Source organism: Centroberyx gerrardi, chromosome 13 (assembly GCF_048128805.1).
Source record: "Centroberyx gerrardi isolate f3 chromosome 13, fCenGer3.hap1.cur.20231027, whole genome shotgun sequence".
NCBI classification, from domain to species: domain Eukaryota; kingdom Metazoa; phylum Chordata; class Actinopteri; order Beryciformes; family Berycidae; genus Centroberyx; species Centroberyx gerrardi.
In genome coordinates, this window is record NC_136009.1 from 10,556,136 (window position 1) to 10,573,441 (window position 17,306).

At 43.9% G+C, this 17,306-nt stretch overlaps 1 protein-coding gene across 1 annotated transcript; it reads right to left on the minus strand.

The window, feature by feature from the left end:
• Positions 1-1,987: 1,987 nt before the first annotated feature.
• On the minus strand, positions 1,988-15,435 carry LOC139926121 (BMP/retinoic acid-inducible neural-specific protein 3-like). Its single transcript, XM_071917713.2, has 7 exons — positions 15,176-15,435; positions 11,909-12,111; positions 9,877-10,094; positions 7,843-7,948; positions 7,154-7,390; positions 4,416-4,638; positions 1,988-3,122 (listed from the first exon to the last, which is right to left on the minus strand). The coding sequence occupies exons 1-7, from the start codon at positions 15,433-15,435 to the stop codon at positions 1,988-1,990; spliced, it is 2,382 nt and encodes a 793-aa protein (XP_071773814.2).
• Positions 15,436-17,306: the final 1,871 nt, after the last annotated feature.

Here is a 17,306-nt window from a genome sequence, read left to right on the forward strand (position 1 = left end):
TGTTTACATAGGATTTTTTTTGGTTTCGTTTTAATTGCTTTCTATCAAAATATGCTAATGCAGTGATGGCTTGTTTTTTTATTTTTTTTTTTTCCAAATCAATCAAAAATCAAAACACAACCTCTCTGAAAGTGCTCAGTCCATTAACTTCTGAAAGCAATCCAATTTAGGACTATGCCTGCTAAATCAAACGAACCAAATTAACCAAGAATAAGAAAAGACTTATTCAAACTGATCTTGAGACGGAGGGCTATGTGCTCAAACTGAAAGCTGACTTTTAAGCCAGAATTGCTCATACTAACAAACTCTTTCTTTCTGCCTTTTCCCCACATTAGAATCACCCCCGAGGTATGATGGACTGCTTCCAATAACATTGCCATATTTTAATCAGACCCAGATGCAGAATATTTGCTTGTTAAAAAAGTTTTAAAAACACACCAGATGCTCATCGTTTAACCACCGGGATTAACCCTTTACTGGGACCTGGTCCAGATTCACTATCTTCCTCTCGCATAAGCTTTCCCCTACAGTCAATTAAAATACAGAGCAGTTTGGTAGATCTTGGCATGTTGAACACTACTGCTGCTACTGCTGCAACTACTACTGTAACATAAACTACTATAAAGTTAACATGAAGCACCAATTACAACAGCATCATAAAACAGGATAAGAAAAAGAGTCAAAGGAGGGTTATAAAAAAAATATCTGAAATGACATAAAGGCCAATCTGTAAAAGCATGTTTGGGCTTTTTAAGATCATTTGACTTTGCTAGACACTTTGGAATGGCTGTAAGAGTCTGACCAGGCTTTAGGTTGCGATCTGGCTCACAGCAGACTAAAAGACTTGTGATGTAGCCTGGGGAGCAGACACAGCTGTCTCTCTAAATTGGCCAGTATCATCAGCAACATCGTAAAATCAATGCTTAAGCTCACAGGCAACCTAAGGAAGATGCTAAAATTTGGCGATCAATGCCTTAAGCACCAGTTACAAGCTTTGTTACTACCAGCAGCTGCCTCTAAACTGGTTACACAGATTCCTTAGAGTAACACCGAGGCCGGATGCATCATACAGTACAGTGAGCCATCTAAATGACTGGAGTACAACTGTACTCACCACCTTCTCTCACAATCAACACTGCATCAACAACCTCTTCACATTCATTTTGAGCCATAGCAAGAGAGTAAATTGTGTCTCGCTTTAATCTCAGGAGAAACGTGTCTGTTGAATCTTGATGAAGCTACATCTTTGCGACAAGCTCTTTAGATGCTAGTCTAATCAAAGCCCCGTCATACTGCTAGCCTGCGGCTCGGCTGACGACATCCCCTGGAGGATTAAAGCTGATTTCCCCTTTGGTCAGAGTCACTCTTGTGAAGCTCCAACTCTCTCCGGTGTTGGGGGAGAGTACTATCCTTGTCACTGATACCTAGCCTAGTGTTGTGTGATGCTGGGCATGTCTCTCTGCCTCCCCAGCTCATCTATCACAGTAACTGTGAATGGCGGACAGGGACAGGGGAGGAACAGAGGAAGGCTGCTCCCAACCCTCCCTTCTCGCACTATATACTTAGTAATCTGTGCCAAGGCTTTTCCCTCAATGGAGAATGGAGACCTTGTGTTCTGTGGCTGCAGATGGGAGAAAACAACACAGCACACACCACTACAACTCTCCACAGTAAGATAGATGGTATAAGTGTAAGACAGAGTAATGAGGGTATGACGATCGTTTGAAAACAGTGTTTTGTGTAACAATGATTAAATTGTAATATTGTAATAATGTAAAAACGTTGCAATAACACAATTAAATCATAAAACGTAATATCTGGAGTGATAAAAACATCAAATTTAATTGCACATAATGTACAACAAGGCCTTGAACAACACACACTTGACACAAATGGATCCAGCTGACAAACGACACAGGCTATGTGAGGCAGCCCGGTCAGTAGCAAGGTAACAGTACAAAACATCAAATAGGAGCCGCGCTGCCCATTAACTACAAAGTTTGTTTGCCTCGTATTCCACGTAGTTTGGTTGTCTGGCACTGAAAGCCTGCAGGGCAGTGAGTATCCTGGTCACGTCTGCACTGGACAGTTTGAGTCTGTGGCGGAGCAGACAGGCGAACAGATCCACGTGTTGAGCCCCTGGAGGCGAGAGGCGGTTGACCCTGTGCCGCAGCTCCACCAGCTGCAGCAGGGCCGAGTCCTGCGATCCCTGAGTGTACGGGTAGTCTATCTGCAGAATCAGGTCCTGGATCGCCTCCGGGTCGAAGTGCACGCTGTATCCGAACAGCTGCATGCTGTTGACCTTCATGTAGCCGATGTTGTTGGAAGGCTCCATCGCCTCCAGAGGCTCGTAGTACGCCGTGCCGTTTCTGCCTCCCCCCGCCGCTCCCCCGGAGTCCCTGATGCGGCTCCTTAGGTAGAAATGAACGGTCTCAAAAAAGCTCTTCCACCTGTTTCCTAGAGTCAACGTCCAGTTGTAGCAGTCCAAGGGGATATCCAGCTTGGTCCTCTCCCAGTCGGGGTAGCCGTGCTGGCCTATGGGCATGGTCCAGCTCTCTGAGTGGCTGCCCCCGAAGGGATTCACAAACAGAGACAAGGCCGGCTCCAGAGTGCTGTTTTTGGTGAGGCAAACCTGGAGGGCCAACCCGAGCAGCATGTGAACGCGGTTGGACTTGACTCGGTTGCTCTTGAGCGTGAGCAGCATCCTTTTCCTCCAGGACGGGTCGAACCAGGCGTTCAGACGCACGTCGTTGCTGACGAACACAGCGTGCAGAGTAATGCGCGGGTCTCGCCGCTGGAGCAGGTAGCGCAGCTCCAGGTCCTGCAGGTCTCGGTCGCTCTCCAGGCCCAGGTAGGGGTCGGTGGGGTCGGGCACGGCGGGCCGGCAGGTCCCCTGGGTCAGGGTGAAGCCGGGGTTACAGCCGGAGCAGCGTGTCCGGTTCTCTGCGGAACAGGAGGCGCAGCGCGGACCCTCGCCCACGGAGCAGGGGATCAGGCCCTGGCAGGGGGGGTGGTGGTAGGGGCAGGAGCAGCTGCGGCTCACGTCACTGTACACACCGATCTGGTTGTTCTCACTGCAGTACAGGATGGAAAGGATGTAGCTTATCCAGTAGTGCAGAGGCCTGGGACAGAAACAACAGTTAGTCACTTCAGGTTTTCAGATACCACACTGCCATACTGGTGGATACGACAAATCCAATTTATTGTTTGTCACTTTTCTTTCGGGGTTATGTTTTCTGATTATGCAATGAATGAAACAATTTTTTTGTCCAATAAGATTCCTAATGCATTTTCCAAAAAATACCTGTTATTATGAGTGCAGCAAAAACTAATTTTTATTTTATGCCAAGCTCATAGGCTCAGCTGTTGTTGCACAAGCCAAATCAGATCAAAATGAACATTTTAATCTAGTGAATTCCTCTTGAGTGGCGCAGATGGGTGGTGATGAGCCAAATACACACACACACACACACACACACACACATACACAGAACCAGACACAGTCGCACAAGTAAATGCATTAACTCTCTCTCTCTCCCTCTCTCGCTTGATTACTCTCTTACATCTCTATCTTCTCCTCCTCTTCTTTATAAATATGGCACACTAACAATGCATTGGGAATACAATTACAGGGTAAATAAGCAAAAAAACACAATATATGAGCGACAGATATTGTTTCATGGGAACATGAAGAGAAAAAAATACTTATCTAGTAGTTGTAAACCTCTATCAAATTCCCTTTTTACGAGCAGGAGTGGTGTGATAAAGAAGTGTAATTGGATTGTGGACTGAGGAGGCAGAGCCTGCATGTGACTGCTGAGCTGATGGATTGTGTCATTTGGTTAATTTCCTTGCTAGAAATAGCTATCAAAATAGAGCGTTCATGAGAGAGGCATAAATCTGACTTAAGTTATGATCATAGTGGCCTCTGATAGGCTGGTGAAATAATTAAGAGTCCAGGTGGGAATGCTGCTGAAACAGCAGCCATAACAATAAAGAAAACGATAAAGATAGATATATCCAAACAGTCGTGTATTACTGGCCCACAGCAGTCGAAATCCCTGGATGTGGCACCGTTGAAGAAACTGGATTGTTAGATGCAGCATTGATTGCAATGCAGTTTACACCTGCGGGGCGATCACGGTGAAACGTGTCTGTTGGGCCAGACTCTCCTCATCCCATTTGTCTTTTCCCCGGCGGAACAGAGAAACCGCCTTGCTCCCGTCAGCACTTCTCACCTCACTCCGCCACTACTTCTCCTCAAGTGCCTCCTAATAAGTGCCTTCTCGCTCCACTGCTTTCTCCCACTGCCTGGTGCATAAATCATTTTCATAATTATAAGTTTTGGGGAGCACCTTGGGTTAACAGGCTCCAGTATAAATATCCCTCCTTCCTGTTCTTGCCTTGCTGCTTACCTCTCCCTCTGCAGGACTATTTTGGGCTGCTTTCGGCACCTCTTGCTGAGGCTGAAGAGCTTGTTAGCGGTGCGGCGAGCCTTGGTGAATAGCTGGTTGCTGCTGGTCTCCAGCTGCCGGTAGCGCTGGAGCAGGTTGGCATCCGTCCTCCACAAGTGCTCGACGACAGATGTGTTTACAGCGTAATGGGTTGGCAGTTTCCCAACAAAGCTTTGGAACTCCTCTGGTAGGAAGAAGAACATGAATAAGTAAACTCTGCCTTTGGCTAGGAGCCGCAGGGTAACGATATCCAAAAATCTGTCTACTCCTCATTGTTTGTCCCAGAAAAGCAAACAGCTCAAGAGGGGAATAAACAGTCGCAACATGCCAAGAAAGCATGTTTTGTTATTGTGATTGGATTTTTTTTTGCGCTGCTGATCTCATCAGCATGTCAGAGAACAAACTTCTTCCATATTTCTGTTTCTGTCAAGAGATCCCATATGTTAATCACCACCTGTTGGCAGCATGCACCTTCAAAGGAGCTATTCTCTAATTAGAAATGAGTGACACTGAGAGCACAAAATGCTGTTCCTGCTTTAAATGATGTGAAAGCAAGGCAGGTTGCAGTAGTAGCTATAATCATTTTTATCAAAATATAACAAAAAAAAGTCATGTTTTAGAAGAGAAAAGTTCCTTGAGATCTTTTGATTTGTTGCACAAGAAAAGTTTCTCAAGCATGACACACCTTGCGTCTCTCCGCTCATTGTTAAAAATGACTTGCATATTGGTGCACATGACAGCGTTGCCTCAGACTGCCTGCGTTCTCTTTCACTGTCTCTTTTTTTACTCAGAAACGAGAAAAACGAGAAGAACAAGAACCAGAACCACTCAGTGTCAAGACCACTGGAGTCTGCTACAAGTAGCATTTTTAACCATCAACATATCATTGTCAAATTAATTGTGATACCTTGGTATGATTACTGCAAACAAATAAAACCATGGTGGAGATGATTGTTAGCCTCCATCTCACACCAGTGGTATTGTTAGTGCTGTTAGTGATTCTCATAAGTAAGATATTTCTAATACAGTAAACCCTGTTGCTTCCATTCACAAAGAGGATTTTTGCTTCTTTGGCCGCTTTCTCTTTGTCTTTTCTGAAGAGTAGTGAACATGGTAGTGATTTTTCCATCAGACTTTCACTCATTCCACCATCTGCAATTGTGAGAAACTCTCAAGTCAAGTCAAATTTGTTTGTATGGGCCTTTATCACAGTCTCGGAAGGGCTTCACAATAAATGAAAACAACACCCCCAACCTTAGACCTTCACTGAGAACAATGAAAAACTCCCACAAAAACCTCATTAGGAAAGAAAATGGAAGAAACCTTGGGAAGGGCCCGCAGAGAGGCAAACAAAGACTAAATGTTGATGATAAAATGAACAGAAGCAAAATACACAGAATAAACAGACTAAGAACGCTTGGGTGAACACCCGGCTCCAGTTTTTTATGCTGGAAGAACAGCAGCTTCTTCTTGTTTTGTGCTGTAAAGCAATCCAGCAGATTTCAGTGGCACACAGTGTGAACTGCAGTATAAAGGCCAGTAGAGGCTGCCAGTCTTCTCATCAATGGCCTTGTTTGTTTACAGTAATTATACTACTGTCTCAAAATGAATGCAGTAAAGAGTTATTAGGAGCATGAATCGTTTGTACATGGCATTTTTTGCAGAACGCAGTGCTTAAAGGAGAATTGCTGTATGCACAGAGGCCTAAGAGGCAGTACAGCAGAAGTCAGGAATGGGAATGGGAGTGGGAGCAGGAATGAGTCAGCTTCACGTTGATGCGCTGTACATCCACATACCAGGATCTAGCTCTGTGATTTGTAACTGATTTGAACTGTAGTGAAGTCAACACATTAATTCAATATTTTGTTCAGCAATTCTCTTAGTTACAACACTGTGCTGCCACAGCACTTAGGTGTTAAGAGGTCGAGTTTTTAAAGTCAACGTAGTTTCACTCACTCCGGTCCTCCAGCCCTCCACCGGAGCAGCGCACTTGATGTTAAATTGCTACATGTGGCGCCTTTAAATAGCCAACACGTCCAATCCCAATGCAAACAAAAGCAATATAACAAAATGTAATCCCCATGTAAACAAAAACTCCACGGCCAAAAAACAAAAAGGTGGATTGTAAGCTTTTTTTTCATTATCATATTGACTGAAACAAACAGAAGACGGAAGGTTGGTTTTATTCCAGAAGCCATAAGACTTGTGAATAGTAAATGTAAAAGGAATGGTCTTCTCACACAGCATATAGACTGATAAATGCACTCGCACTTCCCTCTGGACTGGACAGAATTGGATAGTATTTATTATGTTTTTTTTTTATCTGTCTATATTATATCTTGTCTTCTTCTTATCTATATGTGTGTGAATGATTGTATATTGTGGTCTCTTATTTATGAACTCACTGCTTTGAACTGCGGGATTGATTGAGGGATGAATGAAGTATTTTGAATTGATTGACAGACCTCTTGATTCAGAGTCTGGCAGGGTTTGATACCCAAGCGTAGGTACTGAATGTATCTGGAACAGAAGCAATAAATGTGTTTTTGGTGTATATTTCTTGAGTTAAAAAAACAACCTGTATCTTGAGTTCCAGTGTTATGAGAAAAACATTTGAGTACACTATTCACAGCTGACATGTTCAGCAAAGTCCTGTCTTGTCCACTGAGGATCACAGTGAATTAAAAACGCTGACTCACCGGATTCCTCAAACTCCTGGTTGGTGAGGGTCCAGGCCTCTCTGATGCGCAGCAGGTTGTTTTGCAGAGCGTCCAGGTCAGTGTGAGGACAGTTGCACTGAGGGAAACGCGGGCTGCACTGACACCAGCAGTCGCTGTTCTGGCACACGAAGCGGCCTTCAGATTTACAGCCGATGTAGTTGAGGGCGGCCTGAATGAAGTAGCTCTGCAGGTAGGCCGGCAGGATGACCTGCAGTCCTGTGGGGGATGATATACAGGACATATAGGCTGAGTCACAATGATAATGCTAATAACACAGGAGTCACAACAATAATAATAATGATAGCCCTCATACACACATATCTCAGACCAATTCTGGCTGTCCCCTGGTATCGATGATCACTTACAAGCTTTTGTTGTTTTGTTGAAATCCACATCTAAAACAAATCATGCAAACTATGCTGATGTGGGTAATGTGATTTTTCCACCTCATTCATGGTTGTAATACAACACTAGGTTTACCAGGAATCAGTTTTTTTTTTGTAACAATCCCTCGCTTTTTTAAACGTCTTCAGCAGCACTGAGTCAATAAAGGAGGTCGATAAGGAAGTGCTCGGTATCACAAGAGCAGAATATGCCTAAGAGAGACGGGAGACGCAGCTAGATGTCGGCTGCACTTCTGTCAGGTGTGTATTTGAGGTAGATTTTACCTTGTAGCTGAACCTTGTTTTCTGGACTGTGAACCAGGACGGAGCTGACTGTGTCCAGATTGTCATAGTTGCTGCATCCGAGGGGCCCGGTTCTGGTTTCGGTCACCTGCCAGCAAGGATATACAGTAAAGAACATGTTAAGATTTTGTCTGGTGATTAATTCTGTTTTGTCATTTCTTTGTGGAAGATTAAGTTATCAATATGTATCAATACATGTAAGCAGGTGGACATAGTTGTGACATAATCATACCAGATGGGTTTTGTTTTCAGATGTTTTCTTTTCCCACATCAAATACAAAAAACAACCAAGGGACAATCTATCATAGATCATCTATCATAAATCAATCAGTGTGATAAAAGTTTCATGCCAGGTTCACATTTCTTGCACATATTGACTGATCTTGCTCTGTGTATTTGGAAAAAGAAAATCAAAAGCAGATAAATGCACACTCATCAAAGGTGCTTTATGCCTTAACTGTTTTTTTGAAATTGATGAGTCACTCTCAAGCAACACTGAAAAGGTCTGCAATTAGAAAACCTTCACTCCTCAGACAGAATAATTTGGTTTGATCTGAAAGAAGAAATCAACTTCCCTGCAACTCAAAAACTTAGAACTGATTCATTGATTTAGCAACTGATTTATTAACCTTGATGTTAAAGTTAGAAAGTCTAAAACATTTGGCAAATACTCATAACTTCTATTAGCATAAGTTTATGCTCAAAAGCCTCCCTACCATTTCTCATTGAAACCCCGTTGCCATATGTGTTTTAATGAATGACCATATATAACAGGTGCTGCTTTACATCTCTCATAAACTACGGCATTCATCTCTCTCCCTCTTTCTCTTGCTCTGATCTTCAATCTGTCTGGACTCCACACACACTGCAAAGTGGTAAATGAATGGAAGTCAGCTTGCCTGGAAATTAATGGAATGATATCTCCGATCCATCATGCTGATGCATAACCGTAGGAACACATTCTCGTTTCAGGGGGGCACTTGTCTTCATCAATGGCTACTCACTATAGCATCTACGTTTGCCCCTCAGGCTGATTAATGTGTACACTCTAATAGCCACTTCAGATGATAAAATGGATGAGTGCTGTTTTATAGTACAGGACATGCAACTGCTGCTCTGTTCTGCTTCTTCACTCTCCTCATTACAAAGCGCCGTTAAAGTTTGCTGCTGATAAAACAAGGAGGGTCGATCCCATTTTCAGAGGAACTATTCACTCACAGACATAGAAACTCTGCTTTTATAGCATTTGTTTTACCCTCTCGCTACTGATGTTATAAGAATTCATTGTAGAGCCTGATGCAAATCAAATGAAATGTTCATTCCCACTTCTCTGTTCACATATTAGCTTTTTCATGATAATACACAGCACAGTGAAGAGATGAGAGACAGATGTGACAGCCTTGCTGCCCCACCAGAGGTGAATTTTCTCTTGTCTGGGCAATTTTGTAAATATGCATTTGTTCTTAATCATACCTGATGAAATAAGTTAAATAAAAGCATTGCCTGAGCTGGTGTTGAAACGCAAACATTTGCTTGTACATGCTATCTGAGCAAACTGGTCGAGCTACCAGGAGGTCACAAATCAAAAATAGCTGTATATGATGTGTTTGCTGTATGTGCTGGTCCTGCACTGTAGTAAACATGGTATGAGTCACACAAAGAGAAAATCTAAGCCAAAAAAAAAGGCAAAAAATCTGCATGGCTGTAAACTAACACCACTGATCCAAACCTCTCTTCTCTACCTGTACAGCTGAAAATATTTTGCTTGCCTAGACTGAATATGATAATAACCCATCTGCACAGGTTCAATACCTTCACTTGGCCCAGTTGGCCCAGGCCCAAAACCGAGCCGGTCCAACTCGACATCGCTGCCAGTGCCCCAGCACACTGTAAGAGCTGGAGGCTAACAAACCAGAAGCTGGGGGAACGACACAGTTGCCTAGAGGCAGCAAGTACTCGGTGTTTCATCTCCCAACAGGCTGCGGTGCATTTACAGCTCCCCTGACCTGCACATACCCGTATGGCGGTGGATGCGATCTGGAGGTGGTGGAGCCTGCGCAGGGTAGTCTCTCTGTCAGTGAAGTAGGAGGCAGCCAGCTGGTGGAGGGCCTCCAGGGTCACCGGGCCAGTGCTATTTAAGTTACTGTAGCTGCTGCTGCTGGCCTCGGCCCCCGAGGAAGAAGACTCCTGGCTGAGCTTCCGTTTGTCCACAAATATCGTCAAAGACTCCTCCCCTGGTGACAGTCAGGCGGAGGGAAGAAGAGCTTCATTAGCCCTGACAGAGCGGCACTAATCACTGTTCATTAGCATCTTTTCACATCGGTTGGAAAAGCGCAGTAGTGATTAAGTGCTGTAGGGGGACTGATGGTTTTTCTTGAGCAAATGCATAGACCAGGGCTCTGCATCTGTCAAAATCCTCAGGAATAGAGAGCTATTTTAAAATCATTGATGAGGTTCCCTTGATTATTTTTATAAGCATTTATTAGTTAATAATTACATGAATAGCAAAACTGATATTAGAACAGCACTGCTTCTCTGGGAGACATTAATAAATGAGTAGTCCTGGAAACACTCTTCTTTGTAACAGGTTACAACTATTACATGGCCAATATGAAGAGCAGTCAGGAGCAACCAAACTACCACACTGAGAGGTTTTAAGACTCTTACATACAATATTAAAGGAAAAATCCACCCTTGGTACACTGATACATATCATCAATGTGTGCTGTTCACTGCATTCCAGGAGTTATTTTGTGATGCAGTCTTGTAAATTATTTTTTTATTGTACCCACTTTTCCTCAACCTGCCTCGCCTACTTCTACCTCAGTTAGTGATTTCCTACATTTCCCAGAATGCCTTTTGACAACACCAAAAGAACAGGCGTGAACTTGTTGCATTCAGACTGGGTTATAGTCTAGATGGAGAGAGCAATAGCAATAGCGTTAGCGTAGCAACCGTGCGTTTAGATTGCAAGGAACACCACCATCAAGTAATTTTTCAAGCTTTCAAGTAATTTTATTTCAGTTTATTTTCGATTAATGCTAGCTAATTAGCACTTGCCAGGCTGCTATGTTAATCTGTTCACATGATGTAACGTTATGAAAGGTAATACCAAAGCAGTAAAAATACATGATATGCGTGTTCAAAACTTCACAGCTGCACAAGACCGCTGAACAGATGCAATTGAGCCTCTGGCATCGCCTACAATCACTCAGAATAGAGCGGCCCGTCAGCCAAGTTGCTCGCAGTGTGAGCGCCCCGTAAGAGCGAGAGAGCGAGAGTTTTTCAGTTGAGAAAAAGTGAGAGTTGCGCCCCTCACTCAAACCGCAACATGTCCTGTGGCTGCATTGCATTCTGGTCTATTGAGGCTACTGTCAGTGGAGAAATTGGTCTCTCTGCCTCTTCTATGATGGATTTCTCCCTGTGTGATTGTTGCAAAATGGTGAGTCTAGAAAGCCCCTTGCTCTTCAATTCTGAGAGAACTGAAGAAACCTTATGTTTACTGTTGATGTTTGAGCCAATTATCTGCGGCAATAAGAAAAATACACCACCAAACAGCAAAATGGGCCCAGAAATCCAAAATAGCTGTTTTTTAACAGTGTTTGTGGATGGATTTTATCTTTAAAAATGTTACATACAATTAACAAACTAACACTTTTACTATCTGCTCATCAAATATACTTTCTCATAATGACTAATTGAAGCAACAGAACATAAGCCAAAGGCTTATATTAAGACGATAGCATGGTAACAGTGGGGAAGCTCCCATTAGGGGACCATGCTGTTTTGATGTAGGCTGAATAAAAACATTGTCCTTGTTTCCATTGCCACCTCCAATTTCTTTTCCGTATGTCTAAGCCAGAGTGATCTGATCTTTTCTTTGCTGCCAAAAAAAGAAAAAAAAAACACTCATTTCATTTTTATAGGCTTTGTTGTTTAGAAAGCAACAGACGGTAAAATTGGTGCCCCATATGCTGAAAAAAAACCTCACATTAGAGATGGCTGTTTGAATAAGGCTCGCTTTGAAGCTCACTGTACTCTACTGTACCTCCCAGAGTGGCAGAGAGGAGGAAGTGGGTTCCATATTTCTTGATTATGCTCTCTGTTATCGTCTGGAGGCTCGGCCGCCTCCCCAGCTGCCGGATGGTGTGCATGAAGTCGGGGTCGAGGGGCAGAGCCAGGCCGCCGCTGCCGCCAAAGCTGTCCCGCTTCTCTACCGCCAAACTGTTGACCTTCCATCGACCAAACTCCCTGGAAACACCGCACGCACACACACACACACACATTTGTTCACTTGGTTGAGACCTTTAGTGGTGAATAATGCCCTGGGCTGCTGTTTAACAAGCTGCGTTGACAGCAGTGGATTAGTTGAATGTGGGTAGTTACAAGCATGCAGTATTTCAGACAAATAGATTCAGGCACACATACACTATATAGAACACACACACACACACACACACACACACTCATTGTTAACACATTAAGAGGCTGTGAAGTTGTATCCCTTGAGGACATCGAATCATACAGTACAGATGTAGAACAAAACTTCAACATCCAAGCGTAACGAGAAGGTTGAAAGTAAATCATTTTGTGGCTGTTCTCCACTGTGAAAGTTGCACTTTTCACAGGGAGGTTATCAATTACATAAAGTACATTTTACAGGGCTGCTAATTGTTGTCCGCAACAAGCATAACTATGTGTAAAACACAACTCAGTGTAAAGCGATGCTGTAACTCCATGGAAAGGAAGAAAACCAAAACAATCTTCCGAAGGCTTCCAAAGGTCTAACTTTATTTCCCACGTCATCAGTCGCCATCAGTTTGTTCATCAGCTGTCGACACTCGTGCCCTTTTGACACACGTCACGACCAACTGTACACATTCAGGAACCAACTGGGAGCCACTGCTAGAAAGACACAATTCTCTCTCTCCCTCGCCTCTCCTCTCTCTCTCCCTGTCTCTCCCTCCTTCCATACCATCAGTCAATGTCTAACTCTCCCACAGCGCTGCCTGCTGCGCTGTGTGCCTCTCTCTCCTCATGGGAGGCAATCAAATCACTGCCATGAGAAAACGATCGGCAGAGAAATAATTGGCGAATCAGGACAGTGTTGAGTGTGTCATTACGGCCAATCATCATAACGAGGGACAGGCAGAGTGTCTCTCCCTGGTGGACAGATGGGCATTACAGATCCGGCCCGGGGTTCAGCCTCCAGCTAAGTCACTAGCATGCACATATGGCAAACAGAGGCTGGTTGCTGTACAGAAATACTCTGGCATGCATACGTGTCTAACCTGTAGGCATATCTACTGTAAACAATCAACAGTGATGAAATTACCTCCTTGAGGGGGAAAGAAACTAACAAAGGGAGAGACGCGGGGAGCAAAGCGACATGCTGCTGCATGACTGTCGGCATCCTGATGTTCAGCATGGTGGCGTTGCTGCTTTTTCATTTACATGTCAGAATGTGATAATGTAGCCCCCTTAAGCTATTTTAGAACACATAATCAAAATATGTAGGCCTACTGTACACAGCACTGCAGGGACTGTGTAAAAATATAGCTGTGACATATTTCTAGGAAAAAACATAAACAACATATTTCCTCCTGAGATTACAGCGACAAGACAGCGATCAAATAATAGGCCAAATTAGGCAGTTGCACTGGAAACAGCTACTAATTTTAACAGTATTCCAACTTGTTTTACTTTCCTGTCAGCGATGATTTTGTCCGAGATTTTTTTCCGAAGGGTGGGTGTCTCATTTTGGAATGAAACACTCCAAATAGACTTAAGGTTAGAAATGTTGAAGGTTGCAGGTTCGACTTCCTATAGGCAGAAAGGCCTGCAAGTGGTGAGACGTCACCATGCAAATAAAGATGGTGGCCTACGGTCCTTCATCCCAAAGTGCCACGTGCTGCCAGTGTTTACTCCACCTCCTGTTTAGATGCTTTTCACAAGAGCTTTGAAAAAAGTAGTGACCTCAAACCAGGGGATCAACATCTTTATGCACCAGGTCCATTGATGCTGGTTTCACTAACTGAGATAAAACACTATAGCCTGCTAGCTGAAAAAGAGATGCCACAAGATTGCTGAGATGTGATAGTGACATCCCTCCATTTATGCACTTAGACACATACAGTAAAGCATTATTCCCCTTTGGTAAAACATTTTCAGTGTCCGCTGCACAGAAGGCACACAGTCCTGGGGATGGAGCTTTGACAGTTCATTTAACCTAAATCCTAAATATCATGACTAACAGAAAATTGTAGGGGGAAAAAAAGCCTCAGCAAGGATTTCATAACACTACCTAAGCAAGTGAATCATTTTTTCCATTTCAAGGTCTCAAATGCTGTCAGGCATTCATTCACCTATATTAGGCTATGCAGAAATGTTGCAAGAGAATAGTGAGCCAATGTCAATAAGTGCATTATAAAGACTGTGGGTACAGTGTCTGAACCCCTGACGAAATCAGGAACTGAAATGTGATCCTCCAATAGATCCAGTACAGCAACAAGGCAGGTCTGGGTGGATGGCAGTGTTTTATAACTGCTAGGAAATATGAACCCCTGAAAAGATGTGACACTGGCCGCACACTACCACAGGATTATAAGAATGTGGTAAATGTATATTGCCCTCTTGTAGGGGTTATTTTGAAACATCAGCACGAACAGAATTGTCTGCACTCACAAGACAAAAGCCAAACACTGAAAAAAGCCTCATAAAGTAAGACTATGATGCCCTTTGCACAGATCCAAATCTGTGAGATGCTGGTCAACTGCAGGGAAAAAACACACCCAACAAGGAATAAATGTTTGCTGCGCACTCAAACAGATTCAGATGACTGATCTGTTTTTATTCATAATTCATGCAAGTAAAAACACAAGAGAAGTCGAAGGATGCGTTCATCGCTGCTTCCCCAGCTTCATCAGGTGACTAATTGAGTGCAGGTGTGATGAAGGTAATCAACCATGTGACCATGTCATGTGACCAGCTGCATCGTCCATTTGATACTAAATACCGTACAATACATTCAGCCACAATAGGCAACTATCGGCCTAACATTTTGCCATTGAAACAAGCTTGTTTATTAAACTATGGCAAACAAGCCTGTTACTGAGCGAGCCTTACAGTTTGCAGACTTTTGGAGATAATTGCGTCATTCCCACGAAATTTTGGGGTAGAGTGCATCTACACGCACGCACGCACGCGCACGCACCCTCTCTCTCTCTCTCTCTCTCTCTCTCTCTCTCTCTCTCTCTCCCTCTCACACACACACACACACACACACACACAGCCCAGCTTCCCCACCCCGGCTCACCTGTAGATCTTGTATCTGGTGCTGAAGCCCTGCTGGTATCTCTCCGCAGCCTCTGTGAACTCCAGAGACTGGTGGAAAGGCCCTTTATCGGACAGCAGCCAGCCCAGGGAGCCGGGCACGCCCTCGCTGGGTCCAGCTCCGGCTCGAGCTCCAGCTCCAGCTCGGGGCCCGGTCCAGCAGCAGCAGCAGAGCCAGAGGCTGAGAGCCGCCCCCTCCCATAGCAGAGACAGCCGCCTAAGACTGATTCCCTGACGGCTCATGCTTCACCCAGAGACACCTCATTCTCTCCAAACTAGGAGGGTGACAGACCAGTAAGACATTTTTACACATTTCAGGACTTAAAGAATCGTGTCGGTCAGGTTTGAGGGAAGCTAGCCTACTTTTAACCAAAAGAACGGGGGGATTTACTTCATTTAGTAGGCTATTCCTAGATGTTTGATTGATGAATTCAAGCCAGTAGCCTATGCGTGTTTTGAATACCTGAGTCAAATATTTTTTTCACTTGGATAATACATAATCAAATGTTTTAGTATATAAAATATGTTACTGAAGGGAAAGCCACTTACCTGATTTTGCAATAGGGACCAAACGATGCGTTTCAAAACTGATTTAACTCCTCTGGTCCTGTAAGTGCTGTAAATGGAACCTCGCCCGTCCAGTGCTCCGGGATAGTGGCAAAAATCACAAATTCGTGAAAGAGTCCTTTGATTTTTTTTAATTTTTTTTTACTCTCACTCAACTTTATTTCTGGGGACAATCCAGCATCCGCGAGGCAGCAAATCGTAAAGCGGGCTATACTCTCCAAAATACACGGTGAGAAGTTACAGTAAAGGCACGGGAAGAAGAGCCGTCCGTGTCGGTCAGAAACTCACGCTTTAGATATTTCCAAAGGTTGACCGCTCCTCTCTCATTCAACTCCCGTTTGCAGAACATGGTCTTAAAAGTGTCTATTAGTTCTTGATAAATGTTGCGTGGAAGCTGCTGTGGCTGAAATTCCTCCTCTCCTCTCTCAGCTGGTGGATGAATGAGCGGCTGGTTCAAGACGGAGCTTTCCTTCCCCCCCCCCCCCCCCCCCCCCCCCCCCCCCCCAGCGAGAGAGAGAGAGCGAGAGAGCGAGCGCGTGCATCATGGAATAGGTACATCAGTGCGTTCAAGTTCTGAGGAAAGCATAATTACTGTGGTGACGGTGATGATGATAATGATGGTGATGATGCTGATAATGAAGGCTCCATCTCTGCTCCCTCCATCGTTCACCATCCCAACCATCACAATTAATATCCACCCTCATTATTTGCCATCAGCATGTGCTCCACTTTCTGTGAATGTAGCGCATTAAAAGTGTTAAAAGAAGCCTAATAATAGGCTAATTATCTTTCCCTTTTATCGGTGCGTGCCAGAGCTTCAGTGGATTTCAAAGCCTGCAGTATGACAAAATGGCTCACATCAACCTCTCCTATATCTATATATATATATATATATGCACATTTCTAGATTCACCAGTTACAATAATAACAGGCCATTTTCACAGAAAACAGGTTTCTTGGGTGATGTGATTCAAGTTCATTAGTGCATCATGCTCTCCACTCAAATTGTACTACCAAGCATAATAATTTCGGCTGCACAGTCACTGTTTGTAAAAGGAGGCCAAAAGTCACAAATTATGCAAAAAAAAAAAAAGTTTGACCTGTAAGATATGCAAATTACGGACAGCGAGTGCCGAAAACCTTTTTAATGTGAATCCTCATTAATAATGTGAACCACAACATGACATTTTCAGACAGTGATGGGCGAGACAGGTGTATGAACAGATGCTGATTTAGATTTTCCCTCTGCCTTCCTTGCAGCAACATCACAGCTACTTGACACATCGTCTACGTATCTTTCAGGCATGTGAAAACTGAGTGGCATTAGAAGAAAGTTAAGCTCCCATGAGCCTGCAAATTATGGTGGGGGTGAGGGTGCATGGGGGTGTGTGTGTGTGTGTGTGTGTGTGTGTGTGTGTGTGTTTGGGGAGGGGGGGTTGACAGGTACAGCAGAAGAATCTCTAATTAAACTCTTGTGTATAATCTCCAGGGAATACAAGAATGAGAAAGTTAAATTCCCGAGCAGAAGTTGTTTGATGTTGGCTCTA

Bases quoted from the DNA above. Each gene is read 5' to 3' on its own strand.
- LOC139926121 (XM_071917713.2), bottom strand. From the start codon at position 15,435: ATGAGCCGTCAGGGAATCAGTCTTAGGCGGCTGTCTCTGCTATGGGAG. The intron at 12,112-15,175 runs GTGAGCCGGGGT...CGGTGTTTCCAG, and splicing joins ACCAGATACAAGATCTACAG to GGAGTTTGGTCGATGGAAGG. The intron at 7,391-7,842 runs GTAAAATCTACC...CATCCCCCACAG, and splicing joins AAACAAGGTTCAGCTACAAG to GACTGCAGGTCATCCTGCCG.